This window comes from Neofelis nebulosa, chromosome 10, assembly GCF_028018385.1.
Source record: "Neofelis nebulosa isolate mNeoNeb1 chromosome 10, mNeoNeb1.pri, whole genome shotgun sequence".
NCBI lineage: Eukaryota > Metazoa > Chordata > Mammalia > Carnivora > Felidae > Neofelis > Neofelis nebulosa.
This window is the reverse complement of record NC_080791.1, coordinates 21,015,139-21,033,976: the sequence shown is the minus strand read 5'-3', so window position 1 is coordinate 21,033,976 and position 18,838 is coordinate 21,015,139. Positions and strand designations below refer to the sequence as shown.

Below are 18,838 nucleotides of genomic sequence, written 5' to 3'. Positions count from 1 at the left end.
ACTGAGAGTCAGAACCTTAACTCACTGAGCCACCCAGGTGCCCCAACTTTTTAAAAATTAATAGTCATGGGGCTTTTGGGTGACTCAGTTGGTTAAGTATTGGACTTTGGCTCAGGTCATGATCTCACTGTTGGTGAGTTCCAGCCCTTATTGGACTCTGCTGTCCGCACAGAGCCACTTCAGATCCTCTGTCCCCCTTTCTCTCTGCCCCTCCTCCGCTTGCACACACGTATGCTCTCTCTCTCAAAAATAAACAAATAAATTAAAATAAAAATTAATAGCCAAGTTAACAATCTATGCTTATTATTTTAGCTTCCTCTTATGTGAAATTTATTTCATTATATGTTTGAAATATATATACTTCTTATTCTTATTCTACTCAATTTTAACCTATTCTACTTCTTATTCTTATACTTCTTATTCTTATTCTACTGGTGTGGTACTTCTTATTCTACTCAATTTTAACCCATCTGTGATTTTTTTATTTAACCACGTGAAAGATTTGAAATATGCTGAATTATGTCTGCTTCTCCACTATTTGCTAATGTGTGTTCAATTCATCTTCCTTTAATTGAATTCCATCTGTGAACCCACCATATATGAAGCCATAACAAATATAAAAATCAAAAACACAATCCAGACTTCCAAGAAGCTTAGAGAATACAATATAATGTGACAGGCAACATTATGGTACTTACCACCTAAAATTAGAGCAAAAAGGAAACACAGTCTATGTTTTTTGTAAGAACCAGGTCAGACTTTTTACAGAGAAATTTTGACACATGAAAAAAGAATAAATTGTATTTCAGAGTGGTAACAGCATATCCAAAGGCACCTAATTTTGATAGAGTTTTAGAGAAATGACAAATAATTTCACAATTCTGGACTCAAGGTCGGTGGGGGAGGTGGGGGAGATAGACAATGAAGCTGGATATTTAGGTACAGCTAGATTATAAATATCATAGTGTTTATATTAAAAAGTGTATTTTATTCTGAAATTTATGAATGGGGAGACAAAAAATGTTAAGACATGGGGATAATACCATCAATTGTGCTTTCACATTGTTAACATTAAATACAAAATGAAATTCTTTGAGCAAACTGTTTCTAAGCCATGTAACCAAAACTAAAAGCTTATGTCATGAATTTAGGTTATTTCTTGTAAATGCCTCTGGTAATCATAAAAGAAACTGAAACTATCTTCCTAAAAATTGTATGAAGTCACTTTTAACCAATCCCCTGCTGTCTGGAAATCCCCTTTGTAACTATCAGTCATTGTCAAAATTAAACAACTTCTTTATTTTCACTTTCTAAGACATCCTTTAACTTCATGCCCTTGAGCTTCATATCAGTCTTTGAAGCCCTTAGTTTGTGAACTGTTCTATATGCACAGTAAACTTTTGCTAACTGCTATTTATTGATTTGGTGGTTTTAATTTTTTCTATTTCTGGATTTTTCAGAATATAAACAGATAAAACAGATTTTTTTACATAGTTAATTTTATTCAACAGCCTTATTATTTATAGAAAACATTTTTTATCAGGTTGCAACAATAATCACACATATTTATTGTAATTAAAGTAATTCATATCAGAGGTACTCAAAATCCAATTAATTGAGTCCCATCATTATTTTAACACCATCGTTCAATATTTCGATTGTTTCCAATTTTTAAAAAGATCTTATATGGGGCGCCTGGGTGGCGCAGTCGGTTAAGCGTCCGACTTCAGCCAGGTCACGATCTCGCGGTCCGTGAGTTCGAGCCCCGCGTCAGGCTCTGGGCTGATGGCTCGGAGCCTGGAGCCTGCTTCCGATTCTGTGTCTCCCTCTCTCTCTGCCCCTCCCCCGTTCATGCTCTGTCTCTCTCTGTCCCAAAAATAAATAAAAAATGTTGAAAAAAAAATTAAAAAAAAAAAAAGATCTTATAAATAATATGGTAGTGCACATCTTTGGACATAAATATTTATGCAGAGGTTGTTGTCTCCGCCAAATTATCAAGTAACTTATAAAACACATTTCCTCCTCTATCCCTGTCCCTTCAATGTCAAACACCCTGATAAGTGCTAGTCAGGGAGAACCTTTAACTCAGTGATTGGGAAATGTTTCTATATCCACCAGAGGGCGACAGAGCACAGTTTGCAAAATATTACATTTCGGTAGTTTCCAGGCTGAAGTAATTTATGTCTAGAGTTGCTGACTTATTAGACAGCATCACACATCCAAGATACTGCCAGAACCCTTGTTATCTGTTATTTGTTCAAAAGGAGAAAGTGACCATAGCTTCTGTCTTCACACAGGGAGAAATCGGGGCATACAGATCAAAAGATCCAGGAATGACTTAAAGAATTGGAAGGGACTCTGGATGTCTCATTCTTTTTGAGCACAAGCCCAAAATGCAAGGAGAGGACAAAAGTGAATTACCCATTCTTACACCTTTCAGAGTTTCAAATGGAGATTGAACCAATGATTTCCTTTCATTTTGATAAAGTAGGTCACAAGTGAGATCACTGTGACCTTGGACCTCCAACTTTTTTGCATTTCCTTGACTTTATAAAGCAGACTGTCTAAATACAGCCTGGAGGCACACAGCCTAATGCAGCCAGTCCTTTGCTCACATTACAGTAACTGGAGACTCAAAAGAGGGAGGGATTAAGCCCCATTACTTACATATTGGTCAAAGAGAATTTCCAAGTTCTCCAGTTCCTGAGGTTGCTAAGAATCAAAACATAGGAAAACATTCTTATGACCAGGGCTTACAAATTAGCACAAATCTATCTCAGATTCATTATAGATTTAAAATGTACTATTTAACACACCCTGTATGTTTATTACTTCTCTTTTACTCAAATACACACACAATAATAAATATAACTTTAGGAAAACTTATGAAAGATGATCATTCCCTAAAATAAAGCATTTAGTTTAGTCATACTGAATGTAAACACATTCAGATGGTGACTATTGTTTCCATAATTGTCATGACCACTATGGGTCAGTTACCAATAAATGTCTCTAATTTTTATGGCATCCTAAATGACGGGGTTTTGGAGTGTTGGGGGTCCAGGGCCGACAGCCAAGAAAGAAGTCTTGAGAGGTCTTTGTTGCAAAAATGGTGACTTTATTAAAGCACAGGGATAGGCACTGTGGGCAGAAAGAGCAGCATTATAAGTGTGAGGGGTAACCGTTTATATACTATGGAGTTGGGGGAGGTAAAGTCAAGAGGAAGTTTCTTAAAGGGATTTGCATATGCTAAAAAAAAGACTCACAAATTACTAGAAGCCTAGCTATTGTCAAGCTAAGGTTGTTTTTCCCTCTAGCAAAGCATTAGCATTAAGACAGTAGGGAGTCCTGGAGGTTAGGCTATTGATAAGATTGCCTTTTTTTGTACTTTACTAAGATATTTGTAAGCTAATGGAGACTCAGCTCCTGTGACCTCTATCCTTTCAACCATTTGTTTTCTGTCCTTACCTTTGTTCTTGGGCAACCAGGAGTGCCTGAAGACTATCACCCATATCCCATGGGCAGGTGGGGGTGGGGGTGGGGGTGGGGGGTTAGTTTCTGCTTTGCCCTCAGCTTGCCTTATGCTCCTTCATCACTAAATGTAACAGCTTATGAGAGTTTATGAGTGTATTTCAAACCTTTCTTATGATTTGCTAAAACTGAATCTCATTTATTCTACAATAAGGTCTGTGAAACTTTGTAGAACGTTGACATAATTATTTTGCTCCCTTGCTAAAAATTGCATTAGTATGTTTCCATTTTCTATTGAGTCCAAGGCTGGCATGTTGTTTGATATTCAAAACCTTTCGGGATCTGCTCCAAAGTTGAATCACCAGTCTTGTTCGTATTTCCCTTTCATACATGACTTTTCCACGGGCCAACCTAAATTACTTCAGAATTCCTCAAAACAGAGCCGCAAATTTCTCCAGCACAACCCTTACTTACAATATTCTATTGCTATATGAGGCCATGTTTCACACTATGCTGGGCCATAGATCGTGAATTTTAGTGCATTTCTCACCCACACCCTCCTTTGTTGACTCTTGAGTCTTGGTTTTGTTCCTTCTGTGTTATATCACTTTCATTCTTCTTTGTAGATCCAAATCATTCTCATCTTTCGGGACACTATCCAAACAAAACCTTCCTTGATATTCCAAGCTAAGAGTGTCTCTACTCTGAAGTTGTTACAGCAAATACTCAGTGCCCAGGAAGAGACGCATTTGGGGAATCAGAAAAGACTGCTGGCCCAGCAGAGTCACCTCCAAAGGCTGAGTCCCAAACCTTGGCATCGGCCTCCTTTTATGGCTGGGATGGTAGGGAGTTGAGAGACAAAAGAAAAAGGGGAGGGGGCACTTACTGGTGGTGCTCCAGGCAGTTGGTGGACACAGGGGACAAAGAAAATTACAGAAACCAGAAGCGTGCAGTGGGAGCATCCAGCTTCGGGAATCTGGCCAGACCCTTTTATCTTGTTTTTACTAGCTTTTCTTCTCGAAGTCTCTTCCTTGGAAGTACAGATAGCACTCCTAACCACTACTACTAAGTTGAGGAAAAAGCATGAGGGGAGGGAAATAAGATGACAAAGGTTTTTTAAAATAAGCTGAATAACTGATGCATTGGAATGAATCCCTGCTAAGAATAAAGAAGTTTATATAAAAGAATAAAATCAGAGTGGATCGGTCAACCTTAAAAGTAAAACAGCCAGTTACTTTACCAGCAAAATGGCTTTATTCAGGAATAGGAGAGGAATTGCAATTTTGGACACACAAGCTATGACAAACCATAGGCAAGTCTGGAGATCAAAGGATAGGAAAGTTAGTTTATAGAGAAAAGGATGACGTTGGGAGGGGCTGCTTTGAATCAAAGTCCATTGGAGGAAAGCTAGAGATCAAGGAGGTGAGGGTTTCTCATGAAATGTGACAGTGGAGTTGTGGTATTTTCTGATTGGCTAAGCTTATTGCCAGGCAAGGAGAAATTCTCTCTTCCTCCTGCTGGAGTAGTATAGTAGGCTTCTTCCAGTTGGAATGCAAGGTCTGTTTCTTCCTGGGGGAGTCTGCAATTAATGAGGAGTGGTACAGAGTGAGAGCTCCCCTTTCTGGCCTCCCCCGACTCCATGCTAAATGAGATTTCCTTTATTTATTTCATAGAAGCACTGAAAGATGAACTGAAAATACACAAATGAAAGCATAATTGAATAATGTAAACAATTGCTAACTCTTTTCAGAAAAACACATTGGATAAAAGTGGCTTAAAAGTTAAAAATGTTGAAATCTCTTGATTGAAGAACAAAGTTGACTACCTTTAATCTGACTTAATTACTTAAGGGGGGAAAAATGGAATAGAATCCTGACTGGCCAGGCCCTTCTCTAATCTTGAATTATACTCAAAAGAGAACTTATCTCAGTGAATTAGGTATGTATAAAGACTTCTTCCTCTGAGAATCTCTATCTCTGTATACATAGAGAGGCATATATGTCATAAATATTTATGATAGTCATTATATACAGATACATATATGTATATATGTGTATACAGTGGCTAAAAACTATACATATATGTTCGTCTTTATCTTTAATAAAGTTATATCTTTAATTTACATATATATATTTTATTCAATTATCCAAAAAATATTGGTTTTCATAAGAGTCATTAGATTGGAAGTTTTTAGATATTTCATCTCTCAAAAGGAATGGTAAATAATGTGATATCATCAAATCTTAAAGCTATATATTTTAATAACCTATGTTATGAAGAAAGTATCTTAGGATGGTGTGAGGCCAGCAGTAGCAAGCTTCCTTAGGAAATGAAATGTAATTCCTCCTTTTCAATTTTCTATAATTATAATCATGTCATCAAAAAAAAAAAAAAAACGATGGATTTTGATTTTTCACCTAAGTACTTTCAAGAGTTGAGTTTTTGCTACCCTACTTGAATGGCATCCCAGTTTTCTTTAATAAGAGGATCATTCTCAAGATTATTTCTATAGTGATGGGGCTTCTGGGTGGCTCAGTCGGTTAAGCGTCAGACTTCGGTTCAGGTCATGATCTCGCAGTTCGTCAGTTCAAGCCCCGCGTCGGGCTCTGTGCTGACAGCTCGGAGCCTGGAGCCTGTTTCAGATTCTGTGTCTCCCTCTCTCTCTCTGACCCTCCCCTGTTCATGCTCTATCTCTGTCTCAAAAATAAATAAACGTTAAAAAAAAATTAAAAAAAAAAAAAGATTATTTCTGTAGTGAATACTCAATGCCTAGGGTCACAGCACATGCATTTATAAGTGCACTTGGAACCGATAGTGACACTTGCAACACAATCTGAGAGGCTAGAGGAGAATTTGTGATTTAAAGAAAGAACTTTCTATGTGCCTGTGTCTGAGAGGGACCAGTCTACCTGATACTGTGGTTTCCTGGGCCTTCATTTGTGTTCTCTATTCTCAGTGCAACACTGAAGTTAATTTTTGCTACTATAGTTATTAATGGGTCTACAGTGGAAATGTGTTGGACTTCTATCTTATTTGGAGTAATTTCCTCCATCTTGAATTTAATGAACAAAGGCAGTTTGAGACAGAAATGCATTCCAAGCGTTCCACAGACTTAAGTAAATTTTGTTCTCCAAAAATAGGAACAAAGTAATACAATTTTATTACTATGTTACATAGTTATAAACAGTACCCACACCATTAAGGGGTCAAAACTCTCAATCACGGGGTGCCTGGGTGGCTCAGTCGGTTGGGCGTCTGACTTCAGCTCGGGTCACGATCTCGCAGTCCATGAGTTCGAGCCCCACGTGGGGCTCTGGGCAGATGGCTCAGAGCCTGGAGCCTGCTTCCGATTCTGTGTCTCCCTCTGTCTCTGCCCCTCCCCCGTTCATGCTCTGTCTCTCTCTGTCTCAAAAATAAATGAAAAACGTTAAAAAAAAAAAAAAAAACTCTCAATCAGGAAAGCTCTCAGAATGGGTAAGTGGGGTGAGTGGGGTCAGCTGCTCTCTGCTATATTCATTAGTGGCCAGAAATAAAGTGGTTAGAAATTAAAATGTGTTGATGGAGTTCTTGGACCGCATTCTGAATATCTTTGTTAAAAGAAATTTGGAACTAAGCCTGAAGTATTCAAAACTTACCACAGAACAAAATTACTCTATTTTCCCCAAACAAAGGCAAGGCAGATGGTATTTTGTGTTATGTATTTATATAACTGTAAACTGTGTTAATCCTAGAGGTGATACAAATTTCCAGTCGTGGATATTTCCACAATGAAATGTGTAGGATATTTAAGTATTGGGAATGTTGATGGTTTGTGTGAATTTGGCAACACATGGTAATTGGTTCCTTTTTACAGTGGGTTTTTTGAAAGTTTCCTTTTCTTCTTTAGCAGATGGGTAAAGATGAATTTTCTTCATCAGATTATGGGATTTTGTTTCCCTTTTACTGTTTAAGTCTTCCTCCATCTGATATTCATTTGGATACATATTGTAATTTTTTTAATGTTTCTTTATTTTTGAGAAAGAGAGAGTGGCAGAGAGAGAGGGACACACAGAATCTGAAACAGGCTGCAGGCTCTGATCTGTCTGCACAGAGTATGACGTGGGGCTCGAACTTGTGAACCGCAAGATCATGACCTGAGCCAAAGTCGGACGCTTAACTGACTGAGCCACCCAGGCGCACCCATTTGGGTACATATTGTGAGTTTAGATGTTTTCCTCCCAAAATCAATTTTCCACATTTTATAATAAGCCTTTCTTTTCATTGTTTTTTGTTTGTTTGTTTGTTTGTTTGTTTATTTTTTGAGAGAGAGAGAGAGAGAGAGAGAGAGCAGGGGAGGAGCAGGGAGAGGGGGAAGCGGAGGACCCGAAGGGCACTTGCACTGACAGCAGAGAGCCCAATGTGGGGCTGATGTGGGGCTCGAACTCACTAACCCAGGAACCCTGAGATCATGACCTAAACTGAAGTCGGATGCTTAACCGACTGGGCCACCCAGTGCAATGTTTTAAGGCAAGCACTCCTTTAAATATTAAGTTCTAACACATGTTTGTTCTTTGTTTTTTGTTTTTTCTTTTTAATCGCTCTGAATCCTTTTTAAGGGATTGGTGTGCTGATTTCCAGTCAGTAAATAGCTACCCCTGGTTTTAACGAATGATGCTGGAAATCTTCTGGGCCATGTGGAGGGTGCGATCATTCATTGTTAAATTTTTTTTCTTCATATTCTCTGAGAGCCAGGACCTCTAGCACTGAAAGTACTCTCGTCTTGTAAGGCTGAGGGACATCTGCTCAAGACCAACATATAATTGCAAGGCTTGGGTTTGCCCAAGGTAAGGATTTACCCCAATGTCTTTCTAGGACCTGTCCCACTGAGTAGCTAGGGTTTTTGTCCTCCTGTGCGCTTCTAGTCTGACATGCCAATATTCTCTGCAAGGCAGACAGATTCACAAGAGCTTATCTGTCCGTACAGCCCTCAGAACAGCCTCTAAGAAATTACCACAAATGTAATGGCATAAAACCGTGCCAATTTATTGTCTTAGAGCTTTGGAGGTTAAAGGTCCAAAATGAGTCTCCCTGTGCTAAAATCAAGGTGTTGACAGGGCTGGGCTCCTCCTCAGCCGCCATTTCTCCATTTTCCTCTCCTGCCTCCCTCTTGCACTCGTAAGAACATTTGTAATTACATTGCACTTACTGCCATCATCTAGGAGAATCTCCTAATCTAAACGTCAGCTAATTAGCGGGGTGCATGGGTGGCTCAGTCAGATAAGCGTCTGACTTCGGCTCAGGTCGATCTCACGGTTCATGAGTCTGAGCCCCTGCATCAGGCTCTCTGCTGACAGCTCGGGGCCTGGAGCCCGCTTCAGATTTTGTGTCTCCCTCTCTCTCTCTGCCCCTCCCTGCTCACATTCTGTCTCTCCTTCAAAAATAAATAATATTTTAAAAAAAATTTTTTTTAAGTCAGCTAATTAGCAACCTTAACTCTATCTACATCCTTGATTCCCCTTTGCCACTAACCTAACATATTCACAGGATCTGGGGATCAGGACATGGATATCTTCCGGAAGCATTAATCTGCCTACCAGACCAGCTGATAAGTTTCTCCCCTGCTGAGCATTCTGATTCCATCATTAGTCAATTCTTCCTGGACAGGAATGTTAAACATGCTCCTAAGGATCATCAGGAACACTCAGTCTACCCAAGCAGGGTTTCTGGATTTCATAAGTAAATCCACCTGTCCTTCTATGTCCATCAAGAGTAGGTTGCCAAAAATGTCACCTTGAATGCTCATTCACAAATTGAGGGATCTGAAAGCCAATAAATTTCGTTAGCTGCTTAAAAATATTGGACAAGTCTTTCAGATTACTCCATTTTGTTTCAAAAATTGATAGTTGAGTTGTTGCCAGAGGTGAAGTAGAGAACCTGAGAGTTTAAGTCTGGCTCTCTTGCTTGTTTTGAATCAGACAAGCATTTGTGTTTTACAGGTAATTGAAATTGACGCCTGAGCCTGTTGCCATGACAATTTGTGCCTGTTGCTATAACAACAGACATCTTCCCAGAAAATGGATTTGGTAAAAGCAAAGAAACAAAACAAACAAAAATGTTCACTCGACTAATCAAAGTCTACAAATTATCTTGACTAGCTAGTCTTTGGCCCTGCACAAGGCCGTGGGGATAGACTGATTTTAGAAAGACAGCTAAATTGTTCCTGCTTTTATGCAGCTTTGAGCCTGGCAGAGAACCTGATGTACTTCTGCGTTAAGCATTTTGCTCAAGACAGCAAAAAGCAATAGTCTCCAGTAAGACAAGTATGAGTTAAGTCTTTGGAGTGAGTCTAAAAGTCAGAGAGAGCAACAAGCAAAAAAATTAATTCGAAGGGAATTTAAGTTTCGGTAAACAGAAAAACAGTCAAAAGGCTGGAGCCAGGCGATGGTAGGAACCGAATGGGAGCATTGGTATAGCAAGTAGAAATGGATCAAGGATGTGTGCCTGCTGTTTGACTACTCGTTGTTCTGAACCCAGTTTCCAAAAGGAGGTGGGGAGAGAATGATGTCCTCACACATCCAAGCAATTCTCTGACACTAGCCGGGTGTCCTACAAAATCCAGCTCAGTTCTGACACTATCTACCTGGAGATAACATCAGATCCCACAAGATAAGCTCTCCCACATACACACATTTTGGAGGCCAATTGCAAGTCTGGGTTGTTACCTGGGTTTCTGACCAGCTGGCTACAGGTTGGAGGTTCCCATGGCCCCCCTTTTTGGGGGTTCAATTCATTTATTAGAGCAGCTCACAGAACTCAGGGAAATATCTTACTTACTGGATGACCAGTTTGTTATAAAAGGACAGAACTCAGGAACATCCAGATGGAATAGCTGCGTAGGGCAAGGTGTGGGGATAGTGCACAGAGTGCCCATACCCTGTCCAGACATGCCACTTTCCTTGCAACTATAGGCGTTCAACAACCTGGAAGCTTTCCAAACCCCGTCCTTCTGGGGTTTTATGGAGGCTTCATCACTGAGCCACAATTGATGAAATCCTTGGCCAGTGCTGACTCACTCCACCTCTAAATTCTCTTCTCTCTGTAGAAATCAGAGTGTAAGACTAAAAGTTGCAACCTTTTATTCATTGTTGGCTCCCTTGGCAACCAGCCCCCATCGTTAGGTGCTTTCCAAAAGTCAGCTCATTAACAGATATGGTGTGTGGAAAGGGGTTTGTTAGAAGTAACGAGACACCCATTTCACCTCTATGCTCTGAAGTGATCTCAGGAACTGTGGATGAGGGACCAGATATAACAAACGATGCCCCCATTGCTCTTATCTCTCAGGAAATTCCAAGAGTTTGGGGACCTGTGAGCCAGGAACTGGGGACAAAGTTCCTGATCATTCAGGAATATATTTGGTCATTCACAGAAATTCACAGAAATCACAACATCAGAACTTGCTAAGTCATTTTGTAGGCAAGTCACAGGGCAAATGAGGGTATATTCAGATACATTTATTCAATGGAAATCTGTATAAACATTAAAAAGGCAAAGTATTATTCAATAAGAAATTCGAAAACTGTGTCAAGATACAGAAAATGCATATAGTGTTACGTTAAGGGAAAAATAGGATTTCGTAGCTCGTCGATTATGAAAAAATTCACATGAAAAGGATATGGGGGGAAATTGGAACCCTCGTGCTCTGTTGGTGGTAATGAATGTAAAATGGTACAGCCGTTGTGGAAAATGGTATGGAGAGTTCTTGAAAAATTAAAACCAGGACTAACCTATGACCCAGCAATTCCACTTCTGGGTACATATCCAAAAGAATTGAAAGCAGGGTCTCAAAGAGATAGTTGTACACCCATGTCTATAGCAGCATTATTCACAATAGTTACAATGTGGAAACAGTGTGTGTCCATCCATAGATCAACGACTGGCATATGCATACAATTGGATATTACGCAGCCTTAAAAAGAAAGCAAATTCTCAGTATGCTACAACACGGGCAGAAGGTCATGATGCTAAATGAATTAAGTTAGCCACAAAGAGACAAATACTACCTGATTCCACTTTACGTGAGGAAGTCAAAGTCATAAAGACAGAAAATGTAATAGTAGTTGCCAGGGTCTGAGGGGAAGAGTGAGTGGGGGTTATTTTTTAATAGGTGAGGAGTTTCATTTTACACGATAAAAAGAGTTGTGGGGTAGAGAGTGACAGCTGCACAATGTGAACGTATTTAATACTCCTGAACTGCACACTTAAAAAAAGAAAGGATACATGAAAGTTTTATTGGAGTGGGGGAGAGGAGGAAGAGGTTTTTCCTTCTCTTTTTCTTTCTTTCTTTCTTTCTTTCTTTCTTTCTTTCTTTCTTTCTTTCTTTTTTTTTTTTTTTTTTTTATGTTTATTTTTGAGAGAGGCAGACAGAGTGAGAGCCGGGGAGGGGCAGAGAGAGGGAGACACAGAATCCGAAACAGGCTCCAGGCTCTGAGCTGTCAGCACACAGTCCAATGCAGGGCTTGAATCCGCAAACTGTGAGATCACGACCTGAGCCAAAGTCAAGATGCTTAACCGACTGAGCCACCCAGGCAGCCCTTCTCTTCTTCTCTTTCTCCAGTAATAGAATTATAAGCATTTCCGTTTTCTCCAAAATTGATTTTGTGTTTAAATAGCAGCTTTTATTGTCTTCTTATGATTATGAAACTAATGCATGAAATAGGAAAATATAGAAAAATGCAAAGAAGAAAGCATTTTTTTCTGGTAATATCACATAAGCCATAATTAGTTTCAATAGTGTGTTTAGTGTTCTTTGTTTTGCAAATATGTGTGTATATATATATCCTTTTTTTTTTCTTTTTTTTCATAACATTCAGAACTCATTCCAGGATATGGGCCAGAAAAACTTGCTCGGGACCAGTGGGTGAGAAGGGGATAGATCATGGGGAGTAAGGTGCAGGATAAAACTTTTAACCATTTAAGTCCAGACTGGAGGTCCTGAATACTAGGTGAAGATAAGGAAGTGAGTAGGAGTATGCATGTAGAAAGAGAGAGAGAAAGAAAAGGAAAGAAGAAAAAGCGAATTTCTTTTAAAATGAACACATTTGGGGTGCCTGGGTGGCTCAGCTGGTTGAGCACCCAACTCTTGATTTTGGCTCAGGTCATGATCTCAGAGTCGTGGGATCGAGCCCTGCACTGGGCTCCATGCTGGGTGTGGAACCTACTTGGGATTCTCTCTCTCCCTCTCCCTCTGCTCTCCCCTGCTCATGCTCACTCTCTCTTTCTCAAAAACTAAATTAATTAATTAATTAATTAATTAATTAAAATTAAAATAAATAAGGTGCACTGTGACCACATTGAGAGGAAGGTAGAGCCCTGCCTTTCAAACTGATGTGGACAAGGATTAATCCAAGGTGAGCTTGGGTTCTTGATGCAACAGAATTAATAGGGTTTATCTTTATGAAGTCGGAATGACTGGGAATTTTGAGGATGAAAAATAGAAATGATGTTACTATGGAAGAGAATAAAATATTCATTAATCAAACTTTTAAGTGAAATTAACATAAAATGGAAGCTTAGAAAATCTCTAAGATTAATGCAGATAATTTCAAGTTAACCATCTTCCCTCCTCATCCCATTCTACAGAATTTTTTCTTCCCACTCATTAGAATTGCTTCTATGTCTAAATGTCTAAACAAACATTTAACAAATACCGACTGAATTACTTCTCCAGGGTGTCTTGAGGGAGAAAGAGATTTGAGGGTATTGGGCTGATCTTCAGTCAAATCAAAATCTAGAGAACTGTTTCTATGTATCTTCTCATCTGCCTTTTTGTTTCTCTTTCCCTCAACCATAAACAGACACCTCTCATCTCCTTTCTGTTACTTCAGGGGGAAATTTGCATTTAAAAAGCGAATATAGAATTTGGGAAGAAATTCATTTTTTAATGGCAGAATTCCTGGCATGAAAAAGATAAGATACTTTGGAACAGGTGTTCTGACCAGCATGATTGAGACTATACTTTTACGGAGACTTTAAAGGTGGCTCAGTGTACACATTTTGTGTTCACCTTCCTTGTTTTATTATACTAGGAAGCATGTTAACGGGAGGGGGGAGCATGGGTGGCTCAGTTGGTTGAGTGTCAGACTCTTGATTTAGCTCCAGTCATGATCTCATGGTTTGTGAGTTCAAGCCCCACGACAGGGATCTGTGCTGACAGCACAGAGCCTGCTTAGGCTTCTCTGTCTCCCTCTCTCTGGCCCTCCCCTCACCGCCACACACCGCTTTCTCTCTTTCAAAATAAATAAACATTAAAACAAATTTTTAATGAGTTCACAGGATCTGAATCCTCTTTAAGGAACATTAGTAGGCTATATTTTATTGCTTCCATCATAGACTGGCAGGCGGCAGGTGTCCTGCCTCCCACTATCTCCTAATTGGGCATTCAGAGCTCAATACGTGAGTAGGCTCAATAAATGTATCTTGTAAATATTTTGTTAACATGAATTTCAGTATCCCTAAAGTAAAAGTTGTTTTTACTTTAAAACCTTTCAGTTTGCTCCAGGGTATTGCGGGAGGGAATGGAAAAGATCTTTGGGAGTTGTGAGGTCTGGCTCTTCTTCCTGAAACTAATTATTGAATAAAGGGAACAGCTCAACTGAAAAGAGAGCCAAAGTGCTGGTTGACTCAGAAAAATTTGTTTCTAATTAACAAATAAAGAGGAAGGAGGAGTTAAAGCCTAGAGTGCCACTCACTCTCCCGTTGCTCCAGCAAAAGGGAACAACCAGGAACACAGAGGAGCTTTTCTGTTGTGATGGTGAACAGTCTCAGACAGATTTGTACAGGAAGCTTAGCTTTAGGGAATGTTGCAAGAAATACGTGAATTAAATGTTTAAACAATAGTACTACCAAGCTACGAATTCATAATTCGCTAATAAGAAACTTTTAAAATCTCAAAGGCTTCTCCCATTAAAAATGGGGTCAAAATTAATTTACATAAGCTGTGAGTAAAATCAGATTTGGTTAAGCAGTAACAGATAGCAAAAGAGAGGGGTGCCTGGGTGGCGCAGTTGGTCAAGCAGCAGACTCTTGATCTTGGCTCAGGGCATGATCTCACAGTCATGAGTTTGAGCCCCCAGTTGGATTCTGCATTGATGGCGCGGAGCCTCCTTGAGATTCTGTCCCTCCTTCTCTCTGCCCCTCCCCTGCACATGCTCTCTCTCTCTCTCTCAAAATAAATAAATTTTTAAAATTAAAAAAAAAAAAAAAAGAAGAAAGCAAAAGAGTTATTGTGATGGGGCACCTGGGTGGTTCAGTCGGATAAGCTGCCGACTTCAGCTCAGGTCATGATCTCACAGTTTGTGGGTTGGAGCCCCGCATCGCGCTCTGTGCTGACAGCTCAGTCAGTCATATGCGCTCTCTCTCTAAAGAAAATAAATGAAATGAAATAAAATAAAATAAAATAAAATAGATAAAATAAAAATAAATAAAATAAAAAATTTTTAAAAAGCAATATTGTGATGATGGCTTAGCATTCCTTTAAAAATGGATGCAGCATTTGTCTTCACTTTTAAATCATATACATATACTTATACTTATACATATACATATGTGTATACATATACATGTACATATACATATACATATACATATATACATGTATATGTATATGTATATGTACATGTATATGTATACACATATGTATATGTATATACATGAAGAAGAGGGGAAAACGCATTCCCACTGTTATCACTTCTCCAAGGCCTTGAGTAAATTTGAAACCACCATGGGGCTCTTGGATCTTTTAGGGGATGTCCCTTTCCCCAACAACAGCCTTTGGGATGTTTCTGAGATTCCTCCAGAAGGTTAATTCACCAGGCTCGATGCAAAACAATAGTGTAGCTTGAAAGGAAGTTTGTGAGCTGCTAGACCAAGGGGCCATGGCCCAGATCCAGTGAAAAATCAACACAAGGAAATTCATACCCATTTCTTTACTTGCTTCAGGAAACTTCCTAGAATAGGGGATGGAGGCAATAGGTGCTAGAAGGAGGCATCAGGTGGATGTTTGGGGACAGAGCTTTCTCTTCAGGTCTTGCTTCTTTCTTAACTTTGATCATCTGTCCTCTTTGCAAGTTTGTCCAGATAACACACTCAAAGATTCCAGTTCTTTCATTTATAGTCCTATACTCTTTTATTCTGGAAAAAGATATGGAGAAAGATGTGAGATTTCTTATTGCTGTGTGGCCCTTCTTTCTTGCTTTTCTGTTGCTGTGTCCCAGCTGGTTCCTAGATGGTATGTCCCATCATATCTCACTATGGGACCAGAGCCCTCTGCCGTGTATGTTGGTGTGCTAAACACAGCACTTAGGGCCCTGGTTACTATTTCTTTCATTAAGGGTGAGAAAAAAAAATGTCCTTTACCAGGATATTTTATTTTCATGGGTTGGCATTAATAAAAGTAAGTGCTCTTACTTAGTACCTATCTGTTCTTAACTGGAAGATTCCTAAGCATCTGAAAAGCAGTTTCTTAATATTTAACAACAAAAGCCTCAGCCTCATAACCTGGCCCCATCATGTTCCAGTTGTGAAATCTTGAATGAGAAACATGTTTTTTTCTTCTAAGCCTTAGGAATTCATCAATAAAATGGGAATGATAACACAAAAAGCACAAGATTGTTTTGAGTATTAAATGGGATCATTTTGTATAGCATTTAGCATAGTATCTGACAAGTAGTAAGGGCTATATAAATAATAATCTTCATACTATTGACCCAAAGACGGAAACTGGAGGAACAATCGGTAAAGAGGCTATTTAAAGCAATTATATACTTGGTATTTCCAAGGATTCAGAAAATTCTGGAAGGAAACATTGCTATTAGGAGTCATGTCTAGAGTTTCTTGGGAGGGGATTGTGGAGGTGAACTTGTGTAATATACCAATGAATCAAGACATTTTCGAGTATAGTGTTTAAGTCAGAGGTGCAAAGGGTCGAGGTGAAATTATGTGTACTTTAGGCAGTTAATATGACAGATCCAGCAAAATCCACCTTTGCCATCTATAGCACTTCAGATATAATCACCATGCTTCCGTGCAGCCATCTGTGAACCAAAGCAGGTATCTTTGATGTATATCAAATAAGGAAGATATCACATAAGACCAAGTATAATAATAAATATTTCATTTATAATTGTTTTTATTGAAAAAGCAGAATTGTTTGGCAGACTACGGAATGAACCTTGGAATTTTAACAAGTGTAGTAAGTCCAAGGGAATGTTGAAGAGAATCCACATCACGGTTTTTAGCTTCAGAAGGTACCATGCAGCTCACATACTCCAAAGGCTGTCAGACTTTTTCCAATGGAATTTTGCCCAGATATCTAATAGATAAAGTACGTAAAAGGGAAGTCCTCACTTTACTTAACTTGGAAGACTTAAAATAATTTCGCTGGAGACCTGGGGCTCTTTGAGTCTTCCTTGGAAAACCACTGGTTCAGTCTAATAACTTGCCTTATAAACCCACTGTTTTATCACACTTTTAATCACACTATGAGCTATGAGGTCGTGAAATGGAAACGTCTACTCTGGGACACTAGTCGCAAAGCTTTCACTTTCCTTGCGTAGGTGGGAGCTAATCACATTTGCCTAAGTACCTAGGAGTGGAGAAAATGGGAATGAGGACAATCATGGGATGGAGAGGAAAACACCTTTGTTGATAAATTCTAAGTGATTCCGCTTTTATACAGTTGAGAAAGAAAGAGAAAACATTTAGTCTGTTAACGTTGAAGGAGGCAAGATCCCATTATGCTCCCTCAATCAGTCACTTAAAATCCCGTTCTTCTATTTATTGTCTTTCCTCATAAGCTTCATCTGACACATAGTTTAGAGGGACATGACCTGGAAAAGGTAGACAAAATGCTGCAGTGGCAAAGACCAACTGTCTTCCTTGTAGTGGCAGAAGGTTCTCCACTGAAAAAAGGCAAAACCACAGCAACGCAGACCAGGGAGACGGGACTTAGGTAATACAAGAAAATCAAATAGACAAAGCAATGAAGTATTGTGATAGAGTGAGCCATGCCATTCAGCATGTGCTGAAATTTCAGCAATCCATGTGAGGATTCCAGAAAAGTATTTCGCATGTCGGGCCAGGAAGAATTCCATGTCGTCAACCCATCCATCCACTCTTACTATCTCTCAGAAACGTGGTTTGTCCTGTGCAACATTGCTTTCAGGGCTGTTTTAACCTCCTTATTCCTCAAGGCATAGATTAAAAGGTTCAGCATTGGTCCTACGAGATTCATCAGAATTTGAACCTCAGTTCCCAGCATGGGGTTGGGTGTGGGCTGCAGGTAGACAGTGATGATGGGCCCACAGGCACAAAGGATGGCAATGAGGTGGGCACTGCAAGTGGAGAAGGCCCGGCGGCGGCCCTCGGTTGAGCGAATATGCAAGGTGGAGATGGTGACATGGGATAGAAGGATTGGAAAAAAGCAGAGGAGAGATACCAAGCCAACATTAGTGAAACTCACCCTCTGGGCTAAGGATGTATCAGCACAGGCCAATGGCAGGAGTGCTGGAATATCACAGAAGAAGTGGTCCACTTATTGGGACCGCAGCATGGCAAGGTGAAGGCGAGCAAAGTCAAAATGCTGGAATGGATATACCCCAACACCCATGTGCCCACAGCCAGGGCCCCACAGGGTCTACGGTTCATGATGGCTGCGGACCACAGAGGGTAACAGACAGCAGCAAAGTGGCCATAGGCCATCACAGTATACAAGAAGCATTCAATGCTGCCAAGGAAATGGAAGAAGGAGACCCGGGAGACACAGTTCTTATACAAAATGAGGGGGCCAGTAAGGTACGGTGGCATTTTAGGACAGGTCACAGAAGAGAAACTCATGGCAAAAACAGACAAGTTCCCCAGGAAAAAATACATGGGCGCATGAAGGCGAGTGGAAGAAAGAACAGCCACGAGGATAGACACATTTCCCAGCAGGGTGCAGGCATAGGAGGGCAAGAACAAGACAAAAACTATAGTCTCCAACCCCTCTGTGTGTGGAATTCCCAACAGGATGAATTCGGTCACCACCGAGCAATTCTTCTCCATGAAAGCCGGTTCTAGGGGAGTCTTTGAAAAGGAAACAGAGGACATGATGTCAGCAAACATACTGGGGAAATGAAATAAGTAATTGAAATGATGGCATTTTGGTTCCAAATTAAGGGAAAATTGCTTATGGTCCATACTACAAGGCATTTTAACTAGAATATAGTTCCCATAGAAAACTTAATAGTTTCTGTACCAAAAATTTTTATTATGCTGATTCTAAATGTAAAGATCCCTTATTAAAACAATATTTAAAACACAAGCATCTTAGGAGTGCCTGGATGGCTCAGTT

At 39.7% G+C, this 18,838-nt stretch overlaps 1 protein-coding gene across 1 annotated transcript; it reads right to left on the bottom strand.

Annotated features, from left to right (window-relative positions):
• Positions 1–17,626: 17,626 nt before the first annotated feature.
• On the bottom strand, positions 17,627–18,549 carry LOC131488506 (olfactory receptor 10D3-like). The gene is given in 2 exon segments (XM_058690387.1): positions 17,627–18,042; positions 18,045–18,549. Coding segments are annotated over 2 exon segments (921 nt in total).
• Between the last annotated feature and the right edge of the window lie 289 nt (positions 18,550–18,838).